Source organism: Puma concolor, chromosome D4, assembly GCF_028749965.1.
Source record: "Puma concolor isolate L17-30 chromosome D4, mPumCon1.1.hap2, whole genome shotgun sequence".
Lineage (NCBI taxonomy): Eukaryota > Metazoa > Chordata > Mammalia > Carnivora > Felidae > Puma > Puma concolor.
This window is the reverse complement of record NC_141679.1, coordinates 59,867,852-59,894,381: the sequence shown is the minus strand read 5'-3', so window position 1 is coordinate 59,894,381 and position 26,530 is coordinate 59,867,852. Positions and strand designations below refer to the sequence as shown.

The 26,530-nt window shown below is 39.4% G+C and overlaps 1 protein-coding gene across 9 annotated transcripts in view; it reads right to left on the bottom strand.

Annotated features, from left to right (window-relative positions):
* The window catches only part of FRMPD1 (FERM and PDZ domain containing 1), a 141,897-nt gene that overhangs the window by 35,668 nt on the left and 79,699 nt on the right, over window positions 1-26,530 (bottom strand). For 8 of the 9 annotated variants that reach the window (XM_086683533.1, XM_086683530.1, XM_086683529.1 and 5 more), the window contains 3 exons: window positions 14,290-14,394; window positions 3,428-3,585; window positions 2,443-2,545 (listed from right to left, as the gene is read on the bottom strand). In XM_086683533.1, the coding sequence (XP_086539659.1) occupies window positions 2,443-2,545; window positions 3,428-3,585; window positions 14,290-14,390 (362 nt within the window). In that variant the 5' untranslated portion in view covers window positions 14,391-14,394. Of the gene's footprint in view, window positions 1-2,442; window positions 2,546-3,427; window positions 3,586-7,626; window positions 7,795-9,859; window positions 10,366-14,289; window positions 14,395-26,530 lie in introns of those variants that run through there. The other variant, XM_086683535.1, reaches the window with a different exon arrangement.

Genomic DNA, 26,530 nt, shown 5'->3' with positions numbered 1-26,530 from the left:
ACAGATAACTCAGGTTGTTTTTTCAAACAACTTAGGCTAAACATTTCACTAAAATTGAATGAATGAATGAATGAATGAATGTGTATTTCACATAAATCAGGTAAAAGCCAATCAGTTTGTGGTGCTTGGGCACACAAGGTCAGTGTAATGAGCCGAATCACATATCAAGATACTATACATTTCTGTCTTGTTATTATGTCTTAGATTCCAAAAATGATAAAAGTCAACCAGACAATGGCCTAGCTTGCATCTTGTATTAGAGAGAACTGGAAATCAATCCATATTTTCCTTTTTCTTTGCCATTGCTACATAGAGAAGCCATTTGCAAAATAATTCCATTTGACTTCTTGCAATATGAGCATTTAGGCCAATTGCTGCTGGTGTGTTCCTTCCTCAAATGGGTAAAATCAACCTGCAGCTGTGTCTGGGGATTGCCTCATTTCCATTTTCCATAAGAGCAGGCCTTTCCCGAGATAATCTACAATGAACCAAGGTCCAAGTGCTCTCAAAAGGACATTCAGGCCTCACAGATATTTGGAGGGATTAGAGAGGTTTTGTTGTGCCAGTGTTTTGCTTGGATTTTTCCCTTTATAAGTGGCAATGACACTGGGAACTAAGCTAAAAAATAAAGCAGTCCTGGGATCCCCACATGCAGTATATGGCAGAGAGCACAGATGGCTCAAGTAACCTCCCTGCTGAGAGGTCTTCGAGGGCTCACCCTTCCAGGAAAAGAGGAACACCTGAACTTGCTGTGTCAGCATTGGAGACCCTCCACCATGTGGGCCTTGCTTCCCAGAAGCTTCCTTTAGGCATCTGGTGTCTTAGGCAAACTGACCTGTTCAGCATCCCCACCCCCGCACCTCACCCAGCGGTTCCTGCTTATCACTCCTTTGCCTGGATCAACCTCCACCTCCATCCACCTTTCAAGGCCAAATTCTACCCAGCATTAAAGGTACAGCTGAATTACTTCTGGACCTCTGTTTTCTCAGACCACCACTTCCCCCCAAGTTGGAGGAATCTGTAGCTTTTACAACCCCTTTCCTGTGCTCCTCTTGACCCACTGTCTGCCCTCAACCTCACAGGGGTGAGCGTGAGGCACTTCCGCACTACCAGCCTGCAGGTGTCTGGGGAGCAGACTCTTTGCCCCACCAGGCTCTTTGCCCAGAGAAGGTGCTCAGTAAACAGACTGCGTTCAATGTTACCTAACCACCCAAATGCCAGTCTACCACTTTAGTTTGACAATAATTTGGCTTGTTAGTCACAGTCTGATCTAGCCTGGCAGAAATATTAGTATCGCTGAAAATCTAAACTTAATTTGCTGGCATTGATCATCTTTGAGAAAATCACCCAATAACTGGGAAAGCACACTTCATGATTTCCATAACCATATGTCATATTCTGGAATGAAATCATCAAATCCTTTCCTGAGGCTGCCCCACCCACTCAATTTATTCTCTGGTCATCCTGAAGCAATATTGGCCTTGGTTGAAAGGCTTCTATTTTCTACAACTTTGATGGATTCTCTATAAATCTTAAGCTGTGTATGCCTGTCTCTCCACAGTGAGACTGCGTGCTTCCTGTATTTTCATTTTCTCTTACTCTGATTTTCTGACTATTACCTATTATTCAGTGTGTGCTGTGCATGATATGCCTTGGGAAATGAAAACCACCCCACTCACAAAAGAGGCATCATCTAACTATCTTCAAGTTGGCTTTCATGGAACTCTGTTTCTCATTTCTAATATTTTTATTAAAGTCATCAAAACAGTGTCAAAAAATTTGAAAGACAAAGCCCGTAGGTGCCTATGAAATGTCCGTGAGCCCTCTCCTCTTCCGTCACTTACGTTCCTCTGTCTTAAAAGCAGGGTCAGCAATTGGTGCTAACTATCTTCACTCGTTCAACTGAGCAGTCACCGTGTACCTGCTCTGAGAGAGATCACGGTCCAGGCAGGAAGTGACGCAGGTCACAACGCCAACAGGGAGAAGGCGGCAGCTGCCAGGTCAGTGAGACTACATATATGCCAACCAGGCTGTGTGTCCAAGGGCATTTAAGAATATTTATCAAAAGGATTAAAGCAGAACTGACAGGTTTAGCGTCAATTTGGTTCGATCTTTGGCATATGTCACAACAACCCTAGAAATCCTTACTGGGTAGCGTCCACGTGTTATTCATAACTACCTTCCCTGCAGAGCCTGGCACAGTGTCTAGCATAGCAGTGGGGGTCATAGTACAGCACCCTGTGTCCCTCTGTCACTTCTCTAGGCAGATGAAGGGGAGCACGGTGTAACCGAATTCTAAAATGAGGCAGCTACTGCCACTTTAAAGGAGCCTGGTCCCTATTAAAACCACGAGGAGATCAATTATGTCATTCCTGTCCTGTCACCCATCTTTGCTCTGTGATCATCTGTGTAACTCTGGGGATAATGGAGGCAATTTAGTACCTCAGTATATCGGCTGCTCGTTCACAGGAAAGACTTTCGGCAGGCTCGTTGTTCATTTGGAGAATCTGATCACCAGGGAAAAGCTTGCCGTGAGCAGAACCTCCTGTTGGACACAGAAGAAGTAATTGGTGTTCATGCCAGGAGGGCCCAGACCCCAGGTGTCACAGCAGCACAACTGAATGGCAGGCTGATCCAGTCCCCAGGGCACCAGCTCACTCCCCGCGCCTCCAAACCCCTCAGCCAGCTTTGGGCTCGCATGAGTCTGTTTCCCTATTTACAAAATGTGGATAATATACCTACCACCCATCACCTTCAAGGGATATTAGGAGACTGTCCTGGGAAAGAAAACTAGCAGAAACCCCCTGAATCAACAGGGCTGGCAAGTGAATCTATTACATTCACCTCTAAAAAACTATGTGATGTGTGTGTGTGCTCGCGCACGTATGCGTGTGTATGTAAACCAAAATTAGATTTTAACTAGACCCAGATCTCACATCGATACATAGCTGATGTATGAAAACAAACACTAGACATTTTCAGCCTGTTCTTCTTCACCATGATACAGCCTATATTTTACAAAGACTCAGTGAAAACAAATCAATAATTTCTATTACTCTCTGGCCAGAAACTCTCCCCAGCTTGGAGCATGCAGGGTTTCAGAGAGAAGAGCCAGCGTATCCACATACTGTCACTGCCCTGAGACTGGCCAGGGAGCCACGGGTGGGCAAAACCCTGGCTGAGGCCAGCAGGAGCCTGGGGTTCAGATCAGCAAGTGCACTTGCGGCTTCCTCCCTCCCCACACCAAAGGAAGGTACAAGGCTCTAGACAGAATTAGGTCAGAATTAGATGTGCCCTTTCTAACTTCCTGGGGTAGCATTTTCGAAATTACATTCTAGGACAGAGAGATGGGACGAGATCCAGGACTACTTCTCCCCCCCCACCCCCAGAAGTCAAACTCCTTTCTTGTTTCCCAGTCAGCCCCTACCTGCTGTGACAGCCACGACTGTGAGGGGTAGGCTCTCAGAAATGTGGAATCCATAGTCCTGGAGGAGGGCGTCTTTGTCTATTTTTACTGTGTGTTTCATAGGGGTGAGGGTCTGGATTGAGATCCCGGGAGGCCCATCGGCTACAGCAACTTTAGCCCTGGAAGAGAAAGAGATTTACAATTAAAAAAAAAAAAAAAAAAAGAGGGGGTGGATTCTAGGTGGTGGTCACAAACTGGGACAGCCCTAGGCATCCTGGAAGAGGAAGATGCAAAGCTGAGCACACCCCAACTCTCCTCGTGACAGAGATCAGGCACAAACACCAGGGGATAAAAACACCCAGTGGAACAGCAGCAGCCTCTAAAAGAGAAGTCATGACATACTATGGGCACTCAGAGAAGGGGAGAGCAGTTTTAACCTTGCAGAGGAACCCACAAGAGGGGGCATTGGAGCTGCACCTTGAGAGATGTTGAAGGTATGTGTACGCAGCCCAGATCCCAGCACCCAGAAGATGTTCGATGGCCGCTGCTGCGTGGGTGGATGCCTGGATGCATGGACAGGCATTCCAGGAAGGAGGCAGTGCTTCAGCAGAGGTACAGAAGAGGAAAAACAGCGACCGTGAACAGGATCGGGGAGCCGTTCAGTCTGGATGTCTGATGCTGACTAACTGCATAGATGGATTGTTTCTTTGGTGATTTTGTTTCCTTTTTAGCTTTGAGATGAATTTCACTTCCCTTTCAAATTTGTAAACTGTGAGGATTCCAGTAGGAAATGCCAGCTGGTCTTCAGACTCCCTCTACAGTAATCTTTAATCTTTTTTTTTTTTTTTTTTTTTTTTTATTATTTATTTTTGGGACAGAGAGAGACAGAGCATGAACGGGGGAGGGGCAGAGAGAGAGGGAGACACAGAATCGGAAACAGGCTCCAGGCTCTGAGCCATCAGCCCAGAGCCCGACGCGGGGCTCGAACTCACGGACTGCGAGATCGTGACCTGGCTGAAGTCGGACGCTTAACCGACTGCGCCACCCAGGCGCCCCTACAGTAATCTTTAAAAACATATGTTTTCTATACGTCTAAAAGCAGGTAAGTTGAAAGCTGTGCTTTGTCTCTCTCAAAACCACAAACCAAGTCACAAGCTATTTCTCCTATGTCTGTGGCAAATGATTTTTTCCCCTTTGAGAGTCAGTGGTCCTTTCTGAGGAAGGTCAAATGGTGACGGGATGAGGTGCTTATTATTATTAATAAACAACAGAAATGTGGAGGAGTAACAGTCCCCCCGGGGCTCTGCAGCTAAGCCCTATCATTTATTCTCCTCCATTTACCAAACACTGTCAGAAACTCTGTCTAATGCAACAGGACGTCCCTTATTGAAAATCACCTGTCATTTATAATGATCTCAAACTTCAACAAGGATCAGGAAATATAACAAAATGGCTTCAGGGTACCAAAATGCATGTGACAACCCCAAGTACAAAGCCTCATGCACGTTATCCACCAAGGAGCTCCTCAGACCCCAGTTTTGAGCTGATTCAGGCTGTCTGAACAAATGATGACCTGACCCCCCACAGCTTAGAAGCAAAGAGGGGATTTCTTCTAGGCAAGCACATGGGTAACACTGAGAAGTGCCAGCAGGCAGACCTAACGACAGGGAAGAAACAGAAAACTGGAAATGTATAGTGAATAAATGTATAGTGAATAAAGCCCATAGTTATTCCCGATTAAAAAAAAAAAAAAAACCTTTAAAGCTATGAAAGGGCCTTTCCAAATAGTAATATACTATACTGAGAGCCAAAAATCAACATTTACATGCTTTTAAAAAAGCAACAGGAAGGATACCCTAGACACTACTCCCATTAAATGCTGCGGGGGGAAAAATGCGTGTGATCATTATCAGAGAAGGAAAAACAGTTAGAAGCATAATAAGCACAGGAAATGGAAGGCACCACTTGTTTTTAAACGGATGATGATACCTACAAAATGATCAACAACGAGAACTGCTGGTGCTAAAAAAGTAAGGTGAGTGGAGTTGCAGGATGAAAAAACACAGCTTCAAAAAGCACTCAATAACTCATTAAAACAGATTAGCTGGATGTATATTAGGTGTTAGGCATTCTTTTTTTTTTTTAAGATTTTATTTTTAAGTAATTTCTATGACCCAACGTGGGGCTCAAGCCCACGACCCCAAGATCAAGGGTCGCACGCTCCACCAATTGAGCCAGCCAGGCGCCCCTAGGTGCTAGGTATTCTTAATCAGCTGACGTATTGAAGGAAGACACGAGGATTGGGCTAAAGTTATGCTGGATTCCTGGTTGGGAAGACTAAATATTAAAAAATAAAAATACTGGGGCTCCTGTAAGGCTCTATCAGTTAAGCGTCTGACTTCAGCTCAGGTCATGATCTCACAGTTTGTGGGTTTGAGCTCCGTGTAGGGCAGGCTCTGTGCTGACAGCTCAGAGCCTGGAGCCTGCTTCGGGTTCTGTGTCTCCCTCTCTCTCTGCCCCTCCCCCACTCATGCTCTGTCTCTCTCTCAAAAATAAACATTAAAAAATTTTAACAAAAAATAAAAATGTTAAGTTCTAAACAAAAATATAGATTTAATATATCAGTCAAAAATTCTTCCAGAATTAAAAAAAAAAAAAAAACTTGATGTATTGGTGATGGTACAAGTAGCAGTAACAGCAATGGTGATAATCATTAATAATATTTATTAAGCAAGTACCCGGGAGTGAGCCAACATTTTCATAGCTCACTCACCTAACCTTCCCAACAAACCTGTGTGGTGGGTGTAATTATCATCCCTATTTTATGGATAAGGAGACTGAATCTTCCTTTGAGAGACTTTTACTTAAAATCACACAACTGGGAAGGGGGTTCCAAATCGGGGCCCCCTTCTTCAAAGGCTCTGTAGTATAGCTCCCAGTACAGTGCTGGCCAAGTGGGATATAATGCAAGTCACATATGTAAAACGTAAGGTTTCTAACAGCCTCATGAGAAATGGTGGAAAAAAAACAGGTAAAACGAAGTTTGACATATTTTTTATTTAACCCAATATATCCAAAATGCTATCACTTCAACATGTAACCAACAACAACAACAAAATCGATGAGATATTTTGCATTCTTTTTCAGATTAAGCCTTCAAAATCCAGTGTGTATTTCATATTTAGAGAGCATATCAGTCCAAACATACTTAAAATTTTCCAATAACTGAATTGTCAGTCTTTATATTTAAATCAAATGCAATATCCAGGCCCTCAGTCACACATAAATACAAATAAATTTAAAAAATTGGATAACAAAATAGGAAAACACAAGGAAAACTTTAAGCCATAAAAGCTTGTAATTTCTCCCTCATATAAACAAAAATTGACTCACACTGGATCATAAGACCTAAATATAAGAGCTGAAACTGTGTCACTCTTAGGAGAAAACATAGGAGTAAATCTTTGTGACCTGGATAGGATACCAAAAGTATAAGGGACAATGAATATGCAGATAAACTGAACTTCATCAAAATTAAAAACTTTTGTGTTTCAAAGGGCCCAATTAAGAAAGTGAAAAAACCCACACTGTGGGAGAAGAGATTTGCAAATCATATATTTGATAAGAACCTTGCAGCTAGAATAAAGAATTCTTATAAACGCAAACAAAAAAGAAAAATAATGAAAAGTGGATGAACAATTTACATGGACATTCTCCAAAGATATACCAACAATGGGTAAGTATGTGAAAAGATGCTTAACATCATTAGCCATTATGGAAATGCAAATCAAAACCTCAAGGAGATACCACTTTTTATACTCACTAGGATGGCCATAACCAAAAGACAGGTCAAGTGTTGACAAAGATGTGGAGAAAATGGAGCCCTGATATCATCTGGCAGTTCCTCAAAAGACTAAACATTGAAAATCATAAAACCCACCAAGGCCACTCCTACATATAACCCTAAGAGAAATGAAAACATATGTCCGTACAAACTCGCATACAAATACTCATAGCAACAATATTCCTAATAGCCCCAAAGTGGAAACAGTCCAAATGTACATCACCTGATGAAATAACAAAGAAAATATTCCACAGCACAATATTATTTAGCAACAAAATATGAATACATGCTGAAATATGGATGTACTTTGAACACATTATGCTAAGTCAAAGGAGCCAGCCACAAAAACAAACACATACCACGTGACTCCACTTACATGATATATTCAGAATAGGCAAATCTTTAGAGACAAAGTAGTAGTTGCCTAGGGCTGAAAGCAGGAGAATTCTGGAAGGAAATGGGAAGCAACTGCTAATATGTATGGAGTTTCTTTTTCGGGTGATAAAAATCTTCCCAAATGGATTGCGGTGACGGTTGTACATTTCTGTGGATGTATTAAAAACCAATGAGTTGTATCCTTTAAGTGGGTGAATTGTAGAGTACACAAATTATATCTCAATAAAGCTGTTGAAAATAAGGCGAATCAGCTTAAAAAAAAATAAAATTCTGGGCGGGGGGTGGGGGAAGGCTGCAATACAAACATATGAAGAATGGGCATAAACACATGCAGTAAATACCCAGACTTCACATGCTAAAACTAAGTACATCGACAACTTGTACATGAAGAAATAAAATTGGTAAATAACATAGAGAATGTACTTTATTAATTAAAGAAGTACAGTCAAAAGGGCTACAGAGTACTATTACATGTCAAATAAAGAACCAAATGTAAATAAAAATAATAAACCCCTGGGATTTAAGGCTGACCATATAAATTGGATATTCAATTTCTCTAGAAAATAATCAGGGACACTGTAATATGAATTTAAAATCTGATCATTTTCTTTGACCTTCTGTTACCATTCTGACTGCCATTCCCCAAAGTAATCACCCCAAACAAAAAATAAAATATTATTTGTACTAGACTATGAGTTCCTAAAAGACAAGGGTATTTATCTCTGTGTTCCCCAGGCCTGGTAAAGTCCCAGAATAGAGTATGAGCTCAAAACACCCAGCCTCTTAAATATTCAAAAATATTTATCACAGCTTCATTTAGAAGAGTGGAAAAACTCAAACTAAATCAACAGAAGATAGATAAACTGAGCACAGTGAAGAATTACTCCAAGACAAGCCTAAGTATCACAAGCCTAAGAACTTTAGACATACATGGAAACACAGCTTAGAAAATACCCTTTCAGAGCATCCTCTAAACTGTAGTTCAGACCCCCTTCCTAAGGGAGAACTCAGATTATTCTAGACATAAATTCTCTCATCTCAAAACTCTGGCCCTCTCTTATGGCACCTCAAGTTGCATTGATAGCTATCTGATTCCTTATATTATTACCCCAAATAGTCTGTAAATTCTCTGAACGTAGGAACCACTTTTTACCCACCTCTGTATTTCTCACAGTGCTGAGTGAAGATCATTTTTCTGCAGCAAGATTTACTTATTGGGTAAATACATGAGCAAAATATTGTACACAGAAAGCAGGATACAAAACAGTAACTCAATGACTGGCAAAAGGTGAAAATGTACATATAAACATTAATAAACAGCAGACCACTTGAATGTAAGTAACAGAGTTCAATATTTGTCATTTTCCTTTGTTTGCTTACTTGGATATACAGCTCTGCCCTATGATTAATTAGGACTCATCTTCTCCATGTCCCAGAGCTCAATAAATGGTATCATGAGGACTCCTGGGAAGCATCCTTGACTTTACCCTGCTCTCATCCCTATTATCTGATCGGTCACAACACCTAAAGATCTCAAAAGACGTCCATTTCTATCTCCACAACCAGCATTCCATTTTAGGCCCCCATTACCTGTCCTGCAGACAGATTTCTCCAAGAGTCTCCAAACTGGTCTCTCTACTTTTCACTTTTGTCTCTCCTGAATGACTCTCCATCCAGTACCCAGACTGATTTTATAAATACAACCCTGCTCGGATGTCTCCCCTGACTGAATGGACCAATCCGAAATCCTTGATGTGGTTTAATACAGCTCCTGCCCACCCCTCTAGTGTCTACAACCAAGCCTTTCATTCTCTTGATATTTTTGTTCTAGTCAAACTACTCTCCTTGGAGTTCTTCAAATTAACTGGCTTTTACACAAGCTCTTCCCTTTACCTAGAATCCTCCCTCACTCACCCCGATAACCCCTGAGAGCATACGCTCTCCAGAAATTTACCAAAGAAGTTCAACCCCTACTCTATCTTCTGATTTTGGCATAAATATCTCCTTCTGTTGAACACACCCACAGAACATGTACTCCTTTTTTTTTTTTTTGAAATATACATATTTGCAATGACGTGAAAGCTCCTGTCCTCTCTAGGCTATGATTTTTGTGGCAAAAAACATGTCTTTTTTGACCCATGTACAAAACTCAATGCTAGGCATATAGTAAGGCTAATTGACATATGGAGAATAAAAGATAAAATAAACCTTACCACATGGTTAAAATAGAATCCAACTTATGCTTTTCAAATGCATAGTCTTCAGTTATCTGATTTTTCCATTTGGAAGGGTACGTTCTTCTACAATGGTAGACAAACAAGGCCCCACTGTGTTGACTTATCCCTGCACAGTGTCAGTGGCTTTGGCCCAAAGTCTGGATTTGACATTTTCCCCCACAGGCCACATTTCAGCTTTTGTTTGGAAAGGGATTGCTTGAGAACATGACCAAACCATGGCCTCTCCTCACAAAGAATGTTTAATATTTGACAGGGAGCTGAAGGAAATGATCTCTGCAGCAAAATTTCCTCCTCTGAAGCATCTTATAAATATCAAACTGAGCACTGATAATTCAAAAACTTATGTCTGGTTCCTCTGTAATGGCTTCGAACCATAAATCTGAGATCATTTCTACGATTTTACACTGGAACAGCGTAAGACCTGTGGCTCCACAATGGAATTCCTGCCAGATAGTTGGATTTGGCCTACGGTAGGACTAGAAAAAAAAAAACATGTTACATTTATCATGAAAGTAGTCTAGAGTAGACAAATTCTATATTTTATGGGTCATTAGTTCATACTGAATTGATCAATGCTGAAAAGGAAAAAATACCACATGGAAATAGATTATGCTTCTGATATTCTCTGGCTTTTTATCTGCTCTCTGTTACATCAGAAAATATATTTTACTTCTATGCTGTAACAACAAAGATCTCACCTTTGAGTCCAGCAGGATGTGGAGAAACTATTTTGAATCTATGTTTAAACACTGCATTACGTGTTCAGCTTGAATGATTTTAAAAGCTAAAGTCTGTTATAAGGTGGATTTTTAATCTAAAGTGTATTCAAAGAAAGCTGAAATAGAGGGAGCAGTTTGTACCAGACAGAAATGTAGCGTGTAGTGTAATCATAGGACTATACTTAACGGCAGTTTCTAGGGACCATGCAATGTAGACACTGGGAGTATAGTGCTATAGGGTGAAGGCCTACAGTTGAGAGAAGTAGTTATTCCATTATTACGTTAAAAAGGAGATTCAGAAGATAATGACAACTCTGAAGGTGCAGTGCAGGAACCTTCCAGCCTGTTCTCAGACCTCCCCACTTTTGCCTAGGGTCAAGAAGCTATAAAAAACTGGTTGTCAAAAAAAAAAAAAAAAAAAAAAAAAAACTGGTTGTCTGGAATGGTCTTTCTATATCACTAGGAATATGAGAAAGGCCAAGTAAGGCCATCCCTATAATTAGGAAATAGTTGTATGGTTGCAATGAACAGGGAAATTTGGAAAACATGTAAAACCAACAGGAAGGGCTTCTGACACAAAGATGTCACGATACGTGTATACGTGCACACAAGTATGTGAGTACATGTGTGCCTGTGTGTGCGTGTGTGTGTGTGCATGTGTCTACAACATGTATGTGTGTGTTCATTAGCATTAAGATTCAAGTTGAGTTGAGGGGCACCTGGGTGGCTCAGTTGGTTAAGCGTCTGACTTCCTCTCAGGTCATGATGTCATGGTTTGTGGGTTTGAACCCCGCGTCTGCCTCTCCACTGTCAGCACTGTCAGCACAGAGCCTGCTTTAGATCTTCTGTCCCTGTCTCTGCCCCTCTCCTGCTCTCTTTCACCCTCAAAAATAAATAAACATTAAAAAAAAAAAAAGATTCAAGGTAAGTTGAAAGGAATATTTTTAAGCCCTGAGGATAAAACCCAGCACCAAGAAGGCTCCAAGTTGCATTAAGCTCTTCATGTTTCTTTAAATCTTGCTCAGGGGCGCCTGGATGGTTGAGCATCTGACTTTGGCTCAGGTCATGATCTCACAGTTCATGAGTTCAAGCTCCATCTCAGGCTCTGTGTAGACAGCTCAGAGCCTGGAGCCTGCTTCGGATTCTGTGTCTCCCTCTCCCTCTCTGCCCCTCCCCCGCTCACGTTCTCCCTCTCTCTATAAAAAATAAATAAACATTAAAAAAAATTTTTTTAAACTACAATGAGATACCACTTCACCCATTCTAGGATGGCCACAATAGAAAAGGAAAAGATATTAACAAGTGTTGGCGAGGACGTGGAGACACTGGCACCCTCATACACTGCTGGTGGAAATGTAAAATGGTATAGCCACTTTGGAAACAGTCTGCCAGTTCCTCCAAAGGTTAAATACTAAGTTACCACGTGACTCATCTATACCACTCCCAAGTATATACCCAAGAGAAATGAAAACATATGTTCCAACTAAAACTTTTACACACACGTTCATAGCAGCATTATTCATACTAGCCCCAAAGTGGAAACAGCCCAAGTGTATATTAACTGATGAATGGACAAAGAAAATATTCCATACTGGAATATTACTTGGCAATAAAAATGAAATACTGATACATGCCATAACATGGATGAAACTTGTCCACATAATGCTAAGTTAAAGAAGCCAGACACAAAAGACCACGTATTATATAATTCCATTTATGTGACATATCCTGGATAAGCAGATCCATGGAGACAGCAAGTATAGGAGTGGTGGCCTGGGTCTGGGGGAAGGGCAAATGGGGAGCGACTGCTCACAGGTATGAGGTTTCTTCCTGTGGTATTAAAAACGTTCTAAAATTGGATTGTGGTGATTGCACCACAGAATGCACAATTCTGTACATATACTAAATGTATACTAAAAATCACTGGGCTATATACTTCTAGTGGGTAAGTTTTATGATATGTAAAAGGTATCTCAGAAAAAACATTGGATAAAAAAAACTTCCTACAGGTCAGTGTCGCCTTTTATTTACATTCTGTGAGAAAAGCAGGATATTAGAGAGTACCAAAGGTCAACTATTTAGGCAACATCAAATTAAAGTTACACAGGTCTCTTCTCTGCAGGAATCTCAGGGCCTTTAATGTGCAAAAATGCACTGTGCAAAATGCAAGAAGTAGGTGGGAGTGGAGTATGGGCTGTGTCACTTCCAAACCTTCAGTGGAGCAGCATAACATAGGACTAGGGTTTGCAGAACTCACTTTAGGAAGCGATGTACCTGGCAGTTTCCCCATTCATCACAAGTACTACTTGACCACTTGCAATCACTCTCTTGGAACTCAATCACTGCTGGGTTGAACAGGCGAGGCCACTACTTTCCCTGCGCTCATAGGGCCTACTGTCCAGAAGGAAAAAGAGAGATGTGCTCAAATAAGTTGAACATATGAGGAGGAGCACCCTGCCGATGCTACCAATCAAATACTATGGGGTCCCATGGGAGTGGTTAAGTCTAAGGAACATTTCATGGAAGACCCAATGGTTCAGCCAGACCTTGAACTGTGGGTGGGTTCTGTATGCATGAAGTTGGGAGGAAGGGATCTGGCACAGGAGCCCCGGTCTAAGGGGTGAAAGGAGAAGAGGGGTTGCTTATAGTAGGGGAACAATGAATAATAGTTCATTTTAGCTGGAGTATGATGTGAATGAAGCAGAGTAGTAAGACAAATAGCTGTAAAGTACTAGGGGTCAATCACGGAGAGCCTTGAATGCCTAACCAAAAATGTTAAAACGTATCCTGTAAGAAATAGGGACCCATCAAAGATTTCTGAACACGGAGTGGGGATGATCGTAAACAAGTCTGTCTCTGGGCCTCAGGTGTTTCACCTGTGACACGGGGCTAATTCTACCAGCCTTATCTCACCACAGTGTGTGAGGATCGGAGCCCTTGGACACAGGGCAGTGTGGTTCTGAGCAAGGGTTATTGCTCAGCAGCACAACAGCTGTTTCCAGTTCCTTTGGAAGAATGTGTGCCTCAGAAACACCTGACACATGATATTTCATCTCTGTGGCAGGGCCAGATGGGAAATCTGAGATGGAAAATGAACGCTTCGAAACAGAACATATTTTAAGTTCTCTTGTAGCAGTCAAATCAGATCTGTATTTGATTTCATTTTATTTTGTTTAGAATGAAATAGGGACTGCAAGGAAGGAACAGCTGCTGGAAACAAAGACGGGGAAAGAGTATAAACAGCAGATCTCCTGACCCTCACATCAAGGACTAAGACAAGGGGTGTGTGTGAGACAGAGAGAGACAGAAATGTGTGAGTGTCTGTTCAAGAGTATGTGGGTGAGTATATTCCAGAGAGTATGTGCACATGAGTGTGAGTATGTACGAAGTGTGTTTGTGTGTGTAAGTCCATTTGTGTGCGAGTGTTTGTAAATGTGTGTATGAGTTTGGTGTGAGTGTACATTGTGGGTGCATGGTGAGAGACACCAAGGGAAGAGGTGGAAGGGGACAGACGGAAAGGCACTCCGGCAAAACTGCCGATCTGTTTATGCTTCCCCCCACCATATGGGGTAAGAACAAAGCAAACTGGAGACTGATCCCCGGGTGCTGCCAAGACTGGCGAAAGCTCTGCCCGCGGGGATGCCAGATCCTCACAGACAGAAATCTCTGCTGGCCCAGGAGCCTTACCGGGCCGAGCTGTCCCGGGAACGCCGTAGCCATCTTGCCACCATTTGTTCTATTCTGTGTGCTTTCCGTGTCTGCAATAAGCTGGTCTCCAGCTCTTCCATTTACCTACAAGGAAGAAGAGTTTTCTTAAGAAGCTAACCAAAATATTTGGAAGAGGATCTGACAAATCACTATGACATTTCCTGTATTTGCCCATTTAAGGACATGCTGATTAAATAACTAGGGCTCTCTTTTCTTTGAAATTAACACAAACAGGTCCTCAGTGTCTGTAGAGTGGACAACTTTATAGCAGCCCTCTGCCTAAGGAGTACACAGTCATGGGAAACAGATTAGCTTTCTACATCTTAAACAACTAAAGAGAGGGATTAGGGAATAAAATAGATAAGGTTTCTCAAACTGTGACTGTGACCCATTGTAAGAGACACACCTTACTACGTGACACTGCTTGCTGCCTCCAAGTATGCATGCGTCCCTGAACAGCACAGCTTAGTTTTGCCTGCACTGGGAGCTGCACATACATGGGAGGATTCTAATCACATTGTGGCTATTCTTCTGATTGCTACTTCTTTTGCTCAATATGTTGTATTTTCTTTTTTTTTAAAGTTTACTTATTTATTATAGAGAGTGAGCATGAATAGGGGAGGAGAAAAGAGAGAGGGGGAGAGAGAATCCCAAGCAGGCTCTGTGCCATCAGCACAGAGCCCGATGCAGGGCTTGAACTCACAAACTGTGAGATACTGACCTGAGCCAAAACCAAGAGCTGGACGCCTAACCAACTGAGCCACCCAGGTGCCCTAAAAAATCTCCCTTCTATCCTTCCTTCATCCACCCAGTTCCCACACTCATTCATAATCACTGCTCTACTCCTTTTTCTTTCCAGAGTTTCTTTATGCCTATATGAGCAAATACAAATAAAGATTTTATATGTCCCATCTTAACACAAAAGATAGTACATCATAAACCTTGTTCTGTACTGTGCTTTCTTCTCCTTAGAATATATATCCTTGGTATCTTTCTACATCAGTACATAGAATGCTTCTTCATTCTTTTTGACAACCCCTGAGTATTATACTGTATGAATGTGCTGTAATTTAAAAAGTAGTCCTCTCTTGATAGACATTTGGATTATTGCCAATCTTTTGCTATTTTATAAATGATACTGCAATGAATTATGTTGCACATATATCATTTCTGCATGTATGCAATTATGTATTTGGATAATTTCCCAAATATTGAATTACTAGGTCAAGAGTTATATGTATTTGTTCTTTGATAGATATTGTCAGGTTACCAAGAAAACACACATATGCTGGAGATTAAAATTTCATGAAACAGTATATATATATTTCTATTTTTCTATCCTAGTTATGTTCACTTTTTAAAATATTGCCTCAATTCACCAAATTAATTTCACAACCCAATAAATAACCACACAAAAGGAAACATGACATTGGGAAATAAGTATGGATAGAGAGAAAATAAAAATGAATTATAAGAGATTATGTTAACACTACACAAATACATTTTAAAACCTTGATGACACAGATGGTTTTCAAGGAAAATATAAATGATATAATATGACCCTGTAAGAAACAGAAAATCTAAAAAGACAATTACCATAGAACATAAAGTTGATAAAGAGATACCCCTACAAAAAAGTCCTTGGCATAGACAGATTCAAAGGTGAGTTCTTACAAATCTTTAAGATGTACCTCACCCTGATAAATTGTTTTATTTTAAATGTAAACTTTTTATTTTGGAATAACTTTAGATATATAAAAAGGTTGCAGAGGTAATATAGGGAGTTCCTATATACCCTTCACTCAGCTTCCTCTAATGTTAACATCTGACAGAGTCATTGTATCTTTGTCAAAATTAACACTGGTCCAATAATATTAACTAAACTCTAGACTTTATTCAGATTTCACCAGTTTTTCCACAAATGTTCCTTTTCTGTTTCAGGATCCAATCCTGGATACCATGTTACTTTTAACCATTCTTAGTTTATTTTCCCCCAAATTTCCCCAAATGCTGTTTTAGCTGTTCTAGACTATAAAAAAGGAAAGCTCCCAAAATCTTTTTGAGCAGTCAGTATAACATTGACATCAATTCTGATAAAACAGGACAAATAAAGTAAAAGTACAATCTCTCTTGTGAATACCAAAGTGAATATCATAAATAAAATGTCAGCAAGAAGAATCTATTGGCAATCAGCAGAGTAACAGCAGTATCTATCCCAGAAGTGCGCTGGCAAGGCACACAAAAATGTAAGCAGGACACCCAACTTGACCACTTTGAAAGCGAGAAATATATGTACTTTTCAGTTAAATGGCAGGCAAATACAAATTAGTGGACAAAAAACAGCTGCAAACAAAAATAAATTCCACTTAGATCAAGGGATATGTCGGTCTAGTTTTATTCTACAATAGGAACATCAGACCTGAATGCTGTCTTTAGTTCTAGGCAGCTTGCTTTTTTTAAATTACAAAAGAGAGGATAGATTTCTGGTTAAATATTGTGAATTGAAACTATGTCTTAATCTCTGCTCTTCTCTCATAAATTACAGCAAAGGACTATAAAGGCAATTAAACCTATAGAATAAGAGAGAAGATGGTACCTGAGAGATATAGACAATGTTGGGAAGATAGAAACTGTTTGGAGGAGAGGTAACTGAGCAGAGAAAAGGAAACAGAAACCTATGTGCTTTCATGGATTCTGATGAAAAATGAGCTGAGTTTTCCTAAGATGGCTCAAGAATTAGAGGTAGCAGGCATGGGAGAAGGCAGGGATAAAGCATAGGGCTGGAAATATGGAAATGGATTTTTATAAGGAGCAATTTTACTCACAGGTCCCAGCCCATTCCCTTTGCCCACTAAGACAAGCACTCCTTCTTCACCTTACTGGAGACAAGAGTCTTATTCTCTGGAGAAATCAAACCAGAGAGCCTCCAGACTTAGGGAGACCAGGCCCAATAGAGACTGCAGGATTGAAAAAATAAAAGGATTAAAACTCTTCTTACTGAATGACAAGACATTCTGCCTCTTCCTTTGCCCCACTCCCCAAATACTGGCAGCTAGGACTCTACATCCCAAGCAAGAGACTAGAGAATCCTTTTTTTGGAGAATTAAAAAGAACCATAGAAAAGAACTTTAGATGATGATACTTCTGGCAACTTGATGCCTGATCATCATGCACTGAAACCTGTTAATTCAGTGAGCCCCACAAATCATACAAAGTTTCTTACACATGAATGGATATTTGAGAAAAGCCTACATTATGAAAAAATATCAAACAGAAAAACCTAGAAGAAACAGAGACAATGCAGGAAACAGAAGGAAAAAAATCATAGAGCCTTAAAATATTACATCCATGAAACAAGAAGAGGATTTTCTTGGAAAAAGAGAGCAGAGAATGAGAACACTTGAAAATTAAAAATAATATAGGCAGAATTTAAAAGTTCAATTAAAAAGTTGAGAATATCAGTGAAGTTAATGAAATATTATAGAAAAGAGTAACCAAAAGCCAAAGACAGGGAAAACAGAGAAACTTAGAAATGTATAGTATCAATCCAGGAGTCCTATATTTATCTAAGAGGAAATCCAGAAGGAGAGAACAAAGGAAATGGAGATAAGAAAATTATAAAATAATTCAATAAAATTTCCCTGAAAAACCCAAGTTTCCAGATTATCTACTAAGTGCCCAGCATAATAAGTGAAAAAAAAAGACCCATATCAAGAAATAACACTGTAAAATTTCAGAAACTAAAAGAAGAGAATATCTTCAAAACTTCCAGAGAAAAAGATAGATGGCACACAAACAATTGAGAATAAAAATGGCATTAGACTTCTCAGTAACAACAATGGAAGCCTGAAGACATTGAAGCCATGTTTTCAAATTTCTGAAGAAAAATTGCTTCAATTTAGAATTCTATACCCAGCCAAACTACCAATCAAATAGTAGACACATTTTCATACGTTCACATCTCAGACAATTTACCTCTCTTATACCCTTTCTCAGGATGAGCATAGAGGATGTGCTCCAGCAAAAGAAGGAAGTAAATAAGGAAATGGGATCCAGGAAATTGGGGATGGAATACAGACAGGAGGCAAAGGGAACATCCAGGATGACTATGAAGGGATGTACTATGGTAGTGCCTATACATGAGACCTATAAAGAGCAACCTTACAGATTGGTGCATGAAGACCAAGGTCTTAGGAAAAAAAGATGAATATAGATTATCTTATGTGTTTCTTCAGAAAAATTCACTGAGAAGCTGTTGGAGGGTATGAAAAGAATTAGCAATAGGTACATGGAAAACTAAGCAAATAAAAAACAGGAAATTCTGAAATACAAGAAAAACAAAAGGTTGTATGGTTAAGGTAACCAAATTTTAGTTCATTACTTGGCTCAGAAATGAACAATATTTACATTGTCATAATAATGTAAACACTGAAAAATGATTCCTCAAAAACAGCTTATATGATTTGGGGAGGCTATGGTGAAGGGGAGCTGATGTAGTGGTATAAGAGCTAAAACCTCATTAACCACAATAATTAAATAATCTCTAAAATTAATAAATTATGCAATAGTAATGCAAGCATATTTCTCAGAAACATGGAGGGAAAAAAAAGCAGAGGATATAGCTAGAAGAGTTGAAAGAGGTTGCCTCTAAGAAAAGTAACTAGATGCTAAGGAAGAGTGGGGCAGGGACTGTTGATTTCTATTATAAACCCTTAGTACTATTTTCTTTTTTTTAACTATTTAGCTATTGTTAATTATGTTAGCTAAATTTTAAAAACTGAATATATGCATATAGTAAAATACACAGAAAAATATAATGAAAATAAAATCACCTGTAATCATACATCCCAGAGTTATCAACTGTTAATTTTTCTTTTTTTATGCTTATACATGCTACGTTTTTATTAAAATGAGATATTATAATTTTCCCACTTAATATTTCATGAATATCATTCCATATTAATATTTAAGCATTTAGATCATCATCATTTTTTTTTTTTAATTTTTTTTTTTCAACGTTTATTTATTTTTGGGACAGAGAGAGACAGAGCATGAACAGGCAAGGGGCAGAGAGAGAGGGAGACACAGAATCGGAAACAGGCTCCAGGCTCTGAGCCATCAGCCCAGAGCCCGACGCGGGGCTCGAACGCACAGACCGCGAGATCGTGACCTGGCTGAAGTCGGACGCTCAACCGACTGCGCCACCCAGGCGCCCCGTAGATCATCATCATTTTAAATTGCTTTATAGTGTTATTTTCTCTGGCCATATCAAAATTTATTCAGTAAATCTATCATTGGACATTTGTGTTATTTCCAATTTTTCAGTATTACAAAAGCTTTACAATGAACATCCCTATTTATGGTAAATGGCTACTTCCCAGATAGTACCTTGGGATAAATTCCTCAAAGTGAAATTAATGAATTTAAGCATATGTCATTTTTAAGAATTTGGATGTGTATTGTCAAATTGCTTCCAAGAAGGTACCAGTTTTCACTCCCTGATAGATTTCATGAATACTGAATATTCCCATTTAAAAAAATGTTTTTTTAATGTTGATTTATTTTTGAGAGAGTGGGGGGAGGAGGGGCAGAGAGAGAGGTAAATATAGAATCCAAAGCAGGTTCCAGGTTCTGAGATGTCAGCACAGAGCCTGATGTGGGGCTTGAACCCACAAACTGTGAGATTATGACCTGAGCCGAAGTCAGACGCTTAACCCACAGAGCCACCCAGGTACCCCTGAATATTCTAATATTTGCTAATAGGATGGAAAGTAGCATTTAAAAATTGGTGGAAATATATATTTCTTGAAAATATAGAAAAAAAGTAAATGTACACATAATTCCATCACATATAAAAATTATATGAAGTATTTGGTGGGTATTTGCACCAACTTTGCCCTAAATTTATACCAATCTCTATTACATATATTAAAATGTATAGTCCACAAAAATAGAATCACTCTACAGTCAGCCTGCATTTTTGTAACCAGTGACTATATCATGGACATCTTTCCATATCAGAGCTCATAATAGTTTTTATTTAAAGTTATATGATTACTAGTATATCTGAACATTTTTCATGAGCTATGGCCACTTATATTTCCCTTTTGTTACTTTCTTATTTTTCCTTTTTTTCCCCTACTGGAACGCTTGCTTCCTTGCTGTTGTAAAAGCTCTTTTATAATAAGGATTTTTGAATGTCCCTTTCCCAAGAATACAAAATCACATCATATTTCTGTGAGACTTACCATGGAGGGTCAAGAATGCAGGTTCCAATGTCTGACATACAGAGAGACTAATCAGAAAGAAGAATAAACATCCAGCAAGGCCCACAGAATATTGTTTTCAAATATCAATTGCCTCAGTCAGGCCCTTAACAGGAGTGAGTCAGCTGACAACTTTAGGATATGGGTATTAACTCCATTTGTCTTTTTTCCTGATTATCACACTTTCAGCGTCTTTCTATAAAGGTCTAGGATGGTAAGAAGACTTAAAACCAAGTCATGTGAAGACTCATTGAAAAAAAAAAACCCAGAGAATATTTATTTGAAAAGATTTGGAGGAGGCCTGTCTGATCATGGTTCACAAACCACCAAAAGGCCACCATATAGAAATAACTGCATGGATGCAGGAGGGACATTGCAGTGGAATACAGGGACAAGATGACCTCTGGCTCCTCCCACTCATGCACCTTGAGGTCTGAACCGATCCAGAAACCAGACAAGATGATATGTGTTATGCTCTGTCTTGAAATTCAAAGACCCAATCACCTAGAGCAGCTGGAGATCCTAAAGAAACCACAGCACTAGAAGATAAAAAAAAAATCTCTGATCTCTCTGTTGTTTCAGTCTCCAAATGACTGCAGAAATGTCAGGATCTCAGACATATCCAAAAGGACACATCCAAAAGCTTTTCTATTCCTTTTGAAGGTCATCAAATTGCAATGGCTACTTATAGAATTGTTATGAAACTGCTGCCAAATAGAATTTAGCTAATTGATTCAAATAAACACATATGGCTACAATGATAAGAATTCACTTGCATTATATTATCTGGACTGTGGATAAGGTACATGCTTTCATCCAGGGATTGCTGAAGACCAAAGAAATGGCAATGTCAACCAAGCCATTAAAAGTGCTCCCTGATTCAGCAAGGTCTAAGCAGGAGAGTTTAAAGTCAAGAGAATGACCTACTAATGGTTTTAATATTAGCCTCTGGATTGCTGGGCTAATGGAAGAAAGTAAGAGCCCAGATAATCTCCAAACATTTGAATCTTTTCTGCAATCCCACTGCCAAGAAGTCATCCGGCCTCTAATTGTTCTGTCATTCACTGTTGGACCCATCTTATTGCTAGAAAGTTTCTTTACTTAAAGCTGAATTCCACCTCACGAGAGCTTCAGTCCTCAGTAGCAGTATGGCCACCCCTCCCCAACCCTCCCCATCATCTAGCATAAATAAGCCCCTTTTTCTATACATAAACCTTTCCTGATTTGAACATAGCAATTTTGTTGCAATATTCAAGTCTCCTCTGCCCCAGAATAAACGTCCCCAGTTCCTTCCACAGTTCTTTATATGACAGGATCCTTTTAGATCACCCTCCTCTGGGCACACAACCAATTTGACAAAATCCTATAAAGGGGCATGAATCCCCAGACTGAGTACACTTCTGGTTGTCTGGAACAAAGTAACATGAAAAGGTAAACTCTCTCAAAATATTTTGCAAATGGAAAAGAAGACTAAATACACCAGGTAGACAAGCTATCTTAAAAGCACCGAACAATTAAGGATATAAATCCTTCAAAAGGGACAGGAGAGGTTATAGTAAAGACCTTCAAGCAACTAGTACCAGCTATTGAGAAATGAAAATTACCAAAAATCAGCAAAGGATAGAAGAGAAACTGAAGAGCCCAAAATCACTTACACTAAATCGAAATTTTAAAATAAAACTGGATAGCAATTCAAGTGAAGCTATCAGACGTTGAATCAGATTGAGGATATTCAACTCACAATAGAGACTGGCAGAGAAAAGAGAATAGGAATGCACAAAATTGAAATCAAAGACTCAAAGGTAAATTTCTTGAGCTGAAAAATACGTCTCAAATATCAAAAGCACAAAAAGCAACATGCCTTGAGGAAGGCTCCTTACGCAGCAAGTGAAGTTCTTAAACTTCAAAGATTAAAGAAGCATCTTTCAAACCTGTTTTAAAAGAGGAAAAGAAGATCATCACTTGCAAGAGAAAGGATTAGGCTCATATGTTTTGCAGCATATTATTTAGGTATAGACTCAAGTTTGTTCTTTTTCTCTCTGGGGAATACAAAAGCTTTACAAGTGATATTTGAAACTCTGTTCTTGAAAGACATCCTGAGGAGTCCTTCTGTGATTTTTTTTTTTAACCTGCTAGTGAAGGTCTTTTGTCAGCTTCGTGTTTTGTTTTTGCTTTCACTATTTCCTCTCTCCTCTTATTACGCTGTCAGCAACTTGAGCATGGAGACCATGTCTTATCTCTATTTATTTCTCCCAGGATCTGTCACATAGGCTCAACAAATGTTTGTTGAATGAGAGAATGAACAAAACTGAAATAAAAGCAGAAATAAACTGGAAAATTAGAATAAAATTTCACTTAATAGAGACAACGTTGATGTGGGTTAAAAAGTGACAAAGACTGACAAAACCAGCAAAACAAGGGTACAAATTATAACAAAATGAGAAATGATCAAAGACAGATAAACATTACAGAAAAAATACTAGACAGTGCTATACATGTTATGCACAAGGAATTTAGATAAGTAAATATGGGTGGCTTTGGAGGATATATTAGGAATGTATCTTTCTAGAGTCTTCCTGGTAAGTCCTTCAATTTTCCTGAGGGGTAGATTCCTGGATAACAAGGTCAGTCTCACAGAATGATACCTTCCAAGATTTCCACATCAAACCTTTAGTATATAAGTGCATTCTTATCTATCAAGGGATTTTCCTAAACCAGTTCCTTGGGCATAGTGGAAGACATGCTTTCCATATAGGGTCTTAACAGGAAAAGACTCTAAGACCCACGTGGGAAAATAAAAATCTGATGTTCAGCAGTGAAACACCCTGGGAACTCAAGAGACCAAGGGGTTGATGTTGGTTTTTCCTGGATGGATGAAGATACTATTTTTTTTTTTAATCCAATTCAGGGGCGCCTGGGTGTCTCAGTCAGTTAAGCAACCAACTCTTGGTTTTCGGCTCAGGTCATGATCTCACGGTTTGTGAGTTTGAGCCCCGCGTTGGGCTCTGCACTGGCAACACAGAGCCTGCTTGGGATCCTCTCTCTCTCTCTGCCCCTCCCCAACTTATGCTGTCTCTGTCTCTCTCAAAATAAATAAGTAAATTCTTTTTTAAAACTCCAGTTCAGGAAACACCCGTTTACTGAAAAAACACCCAGTGCAGGTGACCGTATATGAGAGATGAATGAAACGTAGCCTCCACTTCAGGGAAGGGTCAGCCCCTTTCTTCTCTCTGACTGGTGGTGGGAGGTACCTGGCAGAGTGGTCAGCGTATTTGGCTCATTTATTCTATGGTTTCCACAAGGCTGATCAACTCCAGGAAACAGAAAATTTAATATCTTCACCCCTAAAAGCAAAGAACCTGAACTAAAAATATGAAATAAAAATTCCAAGTAAATCTATACCGGCAGAAGAAATTTAGAAGGTATTTAAAAAAAAAAAAATCTGAAAAAAGTACCCTACATAGAATTTGATGTGTTTTCATGTTTATAAAGAATTATTTCAAACTCTCCCCAAAATTAATAGAAAATATTCATCAACAGAGGAAATGATAACAGTCTATCAAGTTCTTCTAATAATGCAAAGATAGCCCTGAATTTAAAATCTGACAAAGCTTCACTAAAAAGGGACGTAGGTCAATCTTACTCATGAAATACTCAAAAAACTCCTAAATAAGATAATAGGCAGAAAACGTTGATAACGTTAAGCTGGGAGAAGGGCATGTAAAGTTCATTTTACTGTTCTCTCTACTTTGGGATAAAGAATTCTTAATATACTGGCTTTTTTAATTAAAACAAAATTACCTCCAGCAAAATCCACATTATAAGGATAATATATCATAATCAAGCTGGTTATCCTAAGAAAGAACATCTCAATATAAGGAAAATTATTAATATATGTTATCTCATAAAAAAATAATAAAGTCGGGGCGCCTGGGTGGCGCAGTCGGTTAAGCGTCCGACTTCAGCCAGGTCACGATCTCACGGTCCGTGAGTTCGAGCCCCGCGTCAGGCTCTGGGCTGATGGCTCGGAGCCTGGAGCCTGTTTCCGATTCTGTGTCTCCCTCTCTCTCTGCCCCTCCCCCGTTCATGCTCTGTCTCTTTCTGTCCCAAAAATAAATAAACGTTGAAAAAAAAATTTAAAAAAAAAAAAAAAAAAAAAAAAAAAATAATAAAGTCAATGATCATAAGATGCTGGAAACTAATCTTGTTTGATTTTTACAACCAGGCAATTCAATATTATTTTAGAAAGAAAAATAGAAGCATTCCACTTAAAAGAGAAAATAAAATTATGACGTTCATTACAACATTGGAGTTGCTAGTCAGTGCAATGCAACATGAAAGAGAAGTGACAGATAAATACAGCAAAGGCACTTAAACCATCAGTGCCTATAGTTGGCATGATTGCACATGGGACTCAATTTGAAAATACCGGAGATAAATAACCTGAGCAAACTGTTCAGTTGTGAAGATGTAGGAGAATTTATGAACAATCATAAATGTTGGAATGGACTGTATGTGTAAAAGGAATCTGGACTTGTTCTGAATGGCTCTAACCAACAATTCATCAAAGTTCAAGAAGACAGATTTCAGCTCAATGTAAAGAACTTTTCTATTTTTTAAAGGAAATTTTAAAAACATACACAAAAGTAGACACAACAGTGTCATGAATCTCCATGAACCCATGGAATCAGCTTTAACTTTTATCTATTTTCCCCATCTTGAAAAGAATTTTTCATAATCAGAGCTATCAAAATGGTACTGGGCTGCCTTAAAGGAGAAAAAGCTTTTCATCACCAAGGTGTGCAAGAACTACAAAAGATATTAGCAGATCAGGGATCCTACAGGGAACAGTCAAAACTGGATAGGAACTAACTCCACATGTGCCTTCCAAGAGCCTATGATTTAGGAGGTGAGATGAATCCAGGTTGTGAGTTTGTCTGGGCCAGGTTATAAACAATCTAACCCCTGAAACCAATATTACACTATATGTTAACTAACTAGAATTTAAATATAAACTTGAAACATAAAAAAAAGATAATTATATACTCTCAAAAAATTTAAAGCAGGGTTTTTTCTCTTAGTCATCTTAGTACATCCAACTCGCAAGATAAATATTTAATAAATTCAATAAATGTTTGTTAAATAAATGACAGATGAATGGAACACAAAATGGGATGGTGGCACTTCCACACGACAGTAATAAACAGAAAAATAAATAAAATATAAACCTTCTTACAACAACTATTCTCCAATACACCAAAGTCCCAAGGATATAAGCCAACTGTTGAGGCGATAAAATTAAAAAGCATAAGAAACCAAAATGCCTGGCAAATACCCAGCCACTGGAATAATGAGAGAAATAAATGACCAAACTAGCATTTACTCTTAAACCTACATAAAGTGCTAAAACTTCTCGATCTTCCTCCTTTGACTCCTGTGACATGGGCTCCATTTCCTTCAGCCTCTCAGAATACATACACCTACTCAGTCTTCTCAGCAAACTCCTCTTCCGTCCATCATCTAATCCTTGGTTTGGGTTTTCAGCTCCCTTGTCATCCAAATAAATGATACCTATTATTTCTCGGCCATTGGTTCCCAAACTTCACCACATAGTAAAATCACACAGGGAGGTTTTAACAACCCCAGGTCACACCCTAGAAAATTAAATCAAAATGTTTGAGGGTGCAAGCCAGACAGTGGTAGGTTTTTTTTTATTTTTATTTTTTAATGTTTATTCATTTTTGAGAGAGACAGAATGCGAGTGGGTTGGGACAGAGAGAGAGGGGGACACAGAATCTGAAACAGGCTCCAGGCTCTGAGATGTCAGCACAGAGCCCGATGCAGGGCTTGAACTCACAAGCTGTGAGATCATGACCTGAGCTGAAGTCAGACACTCAACTGACTGAGCCACCCAGGCGCCCCAAGACAGTGGTAGCCCCAAGACAGCCACCCAG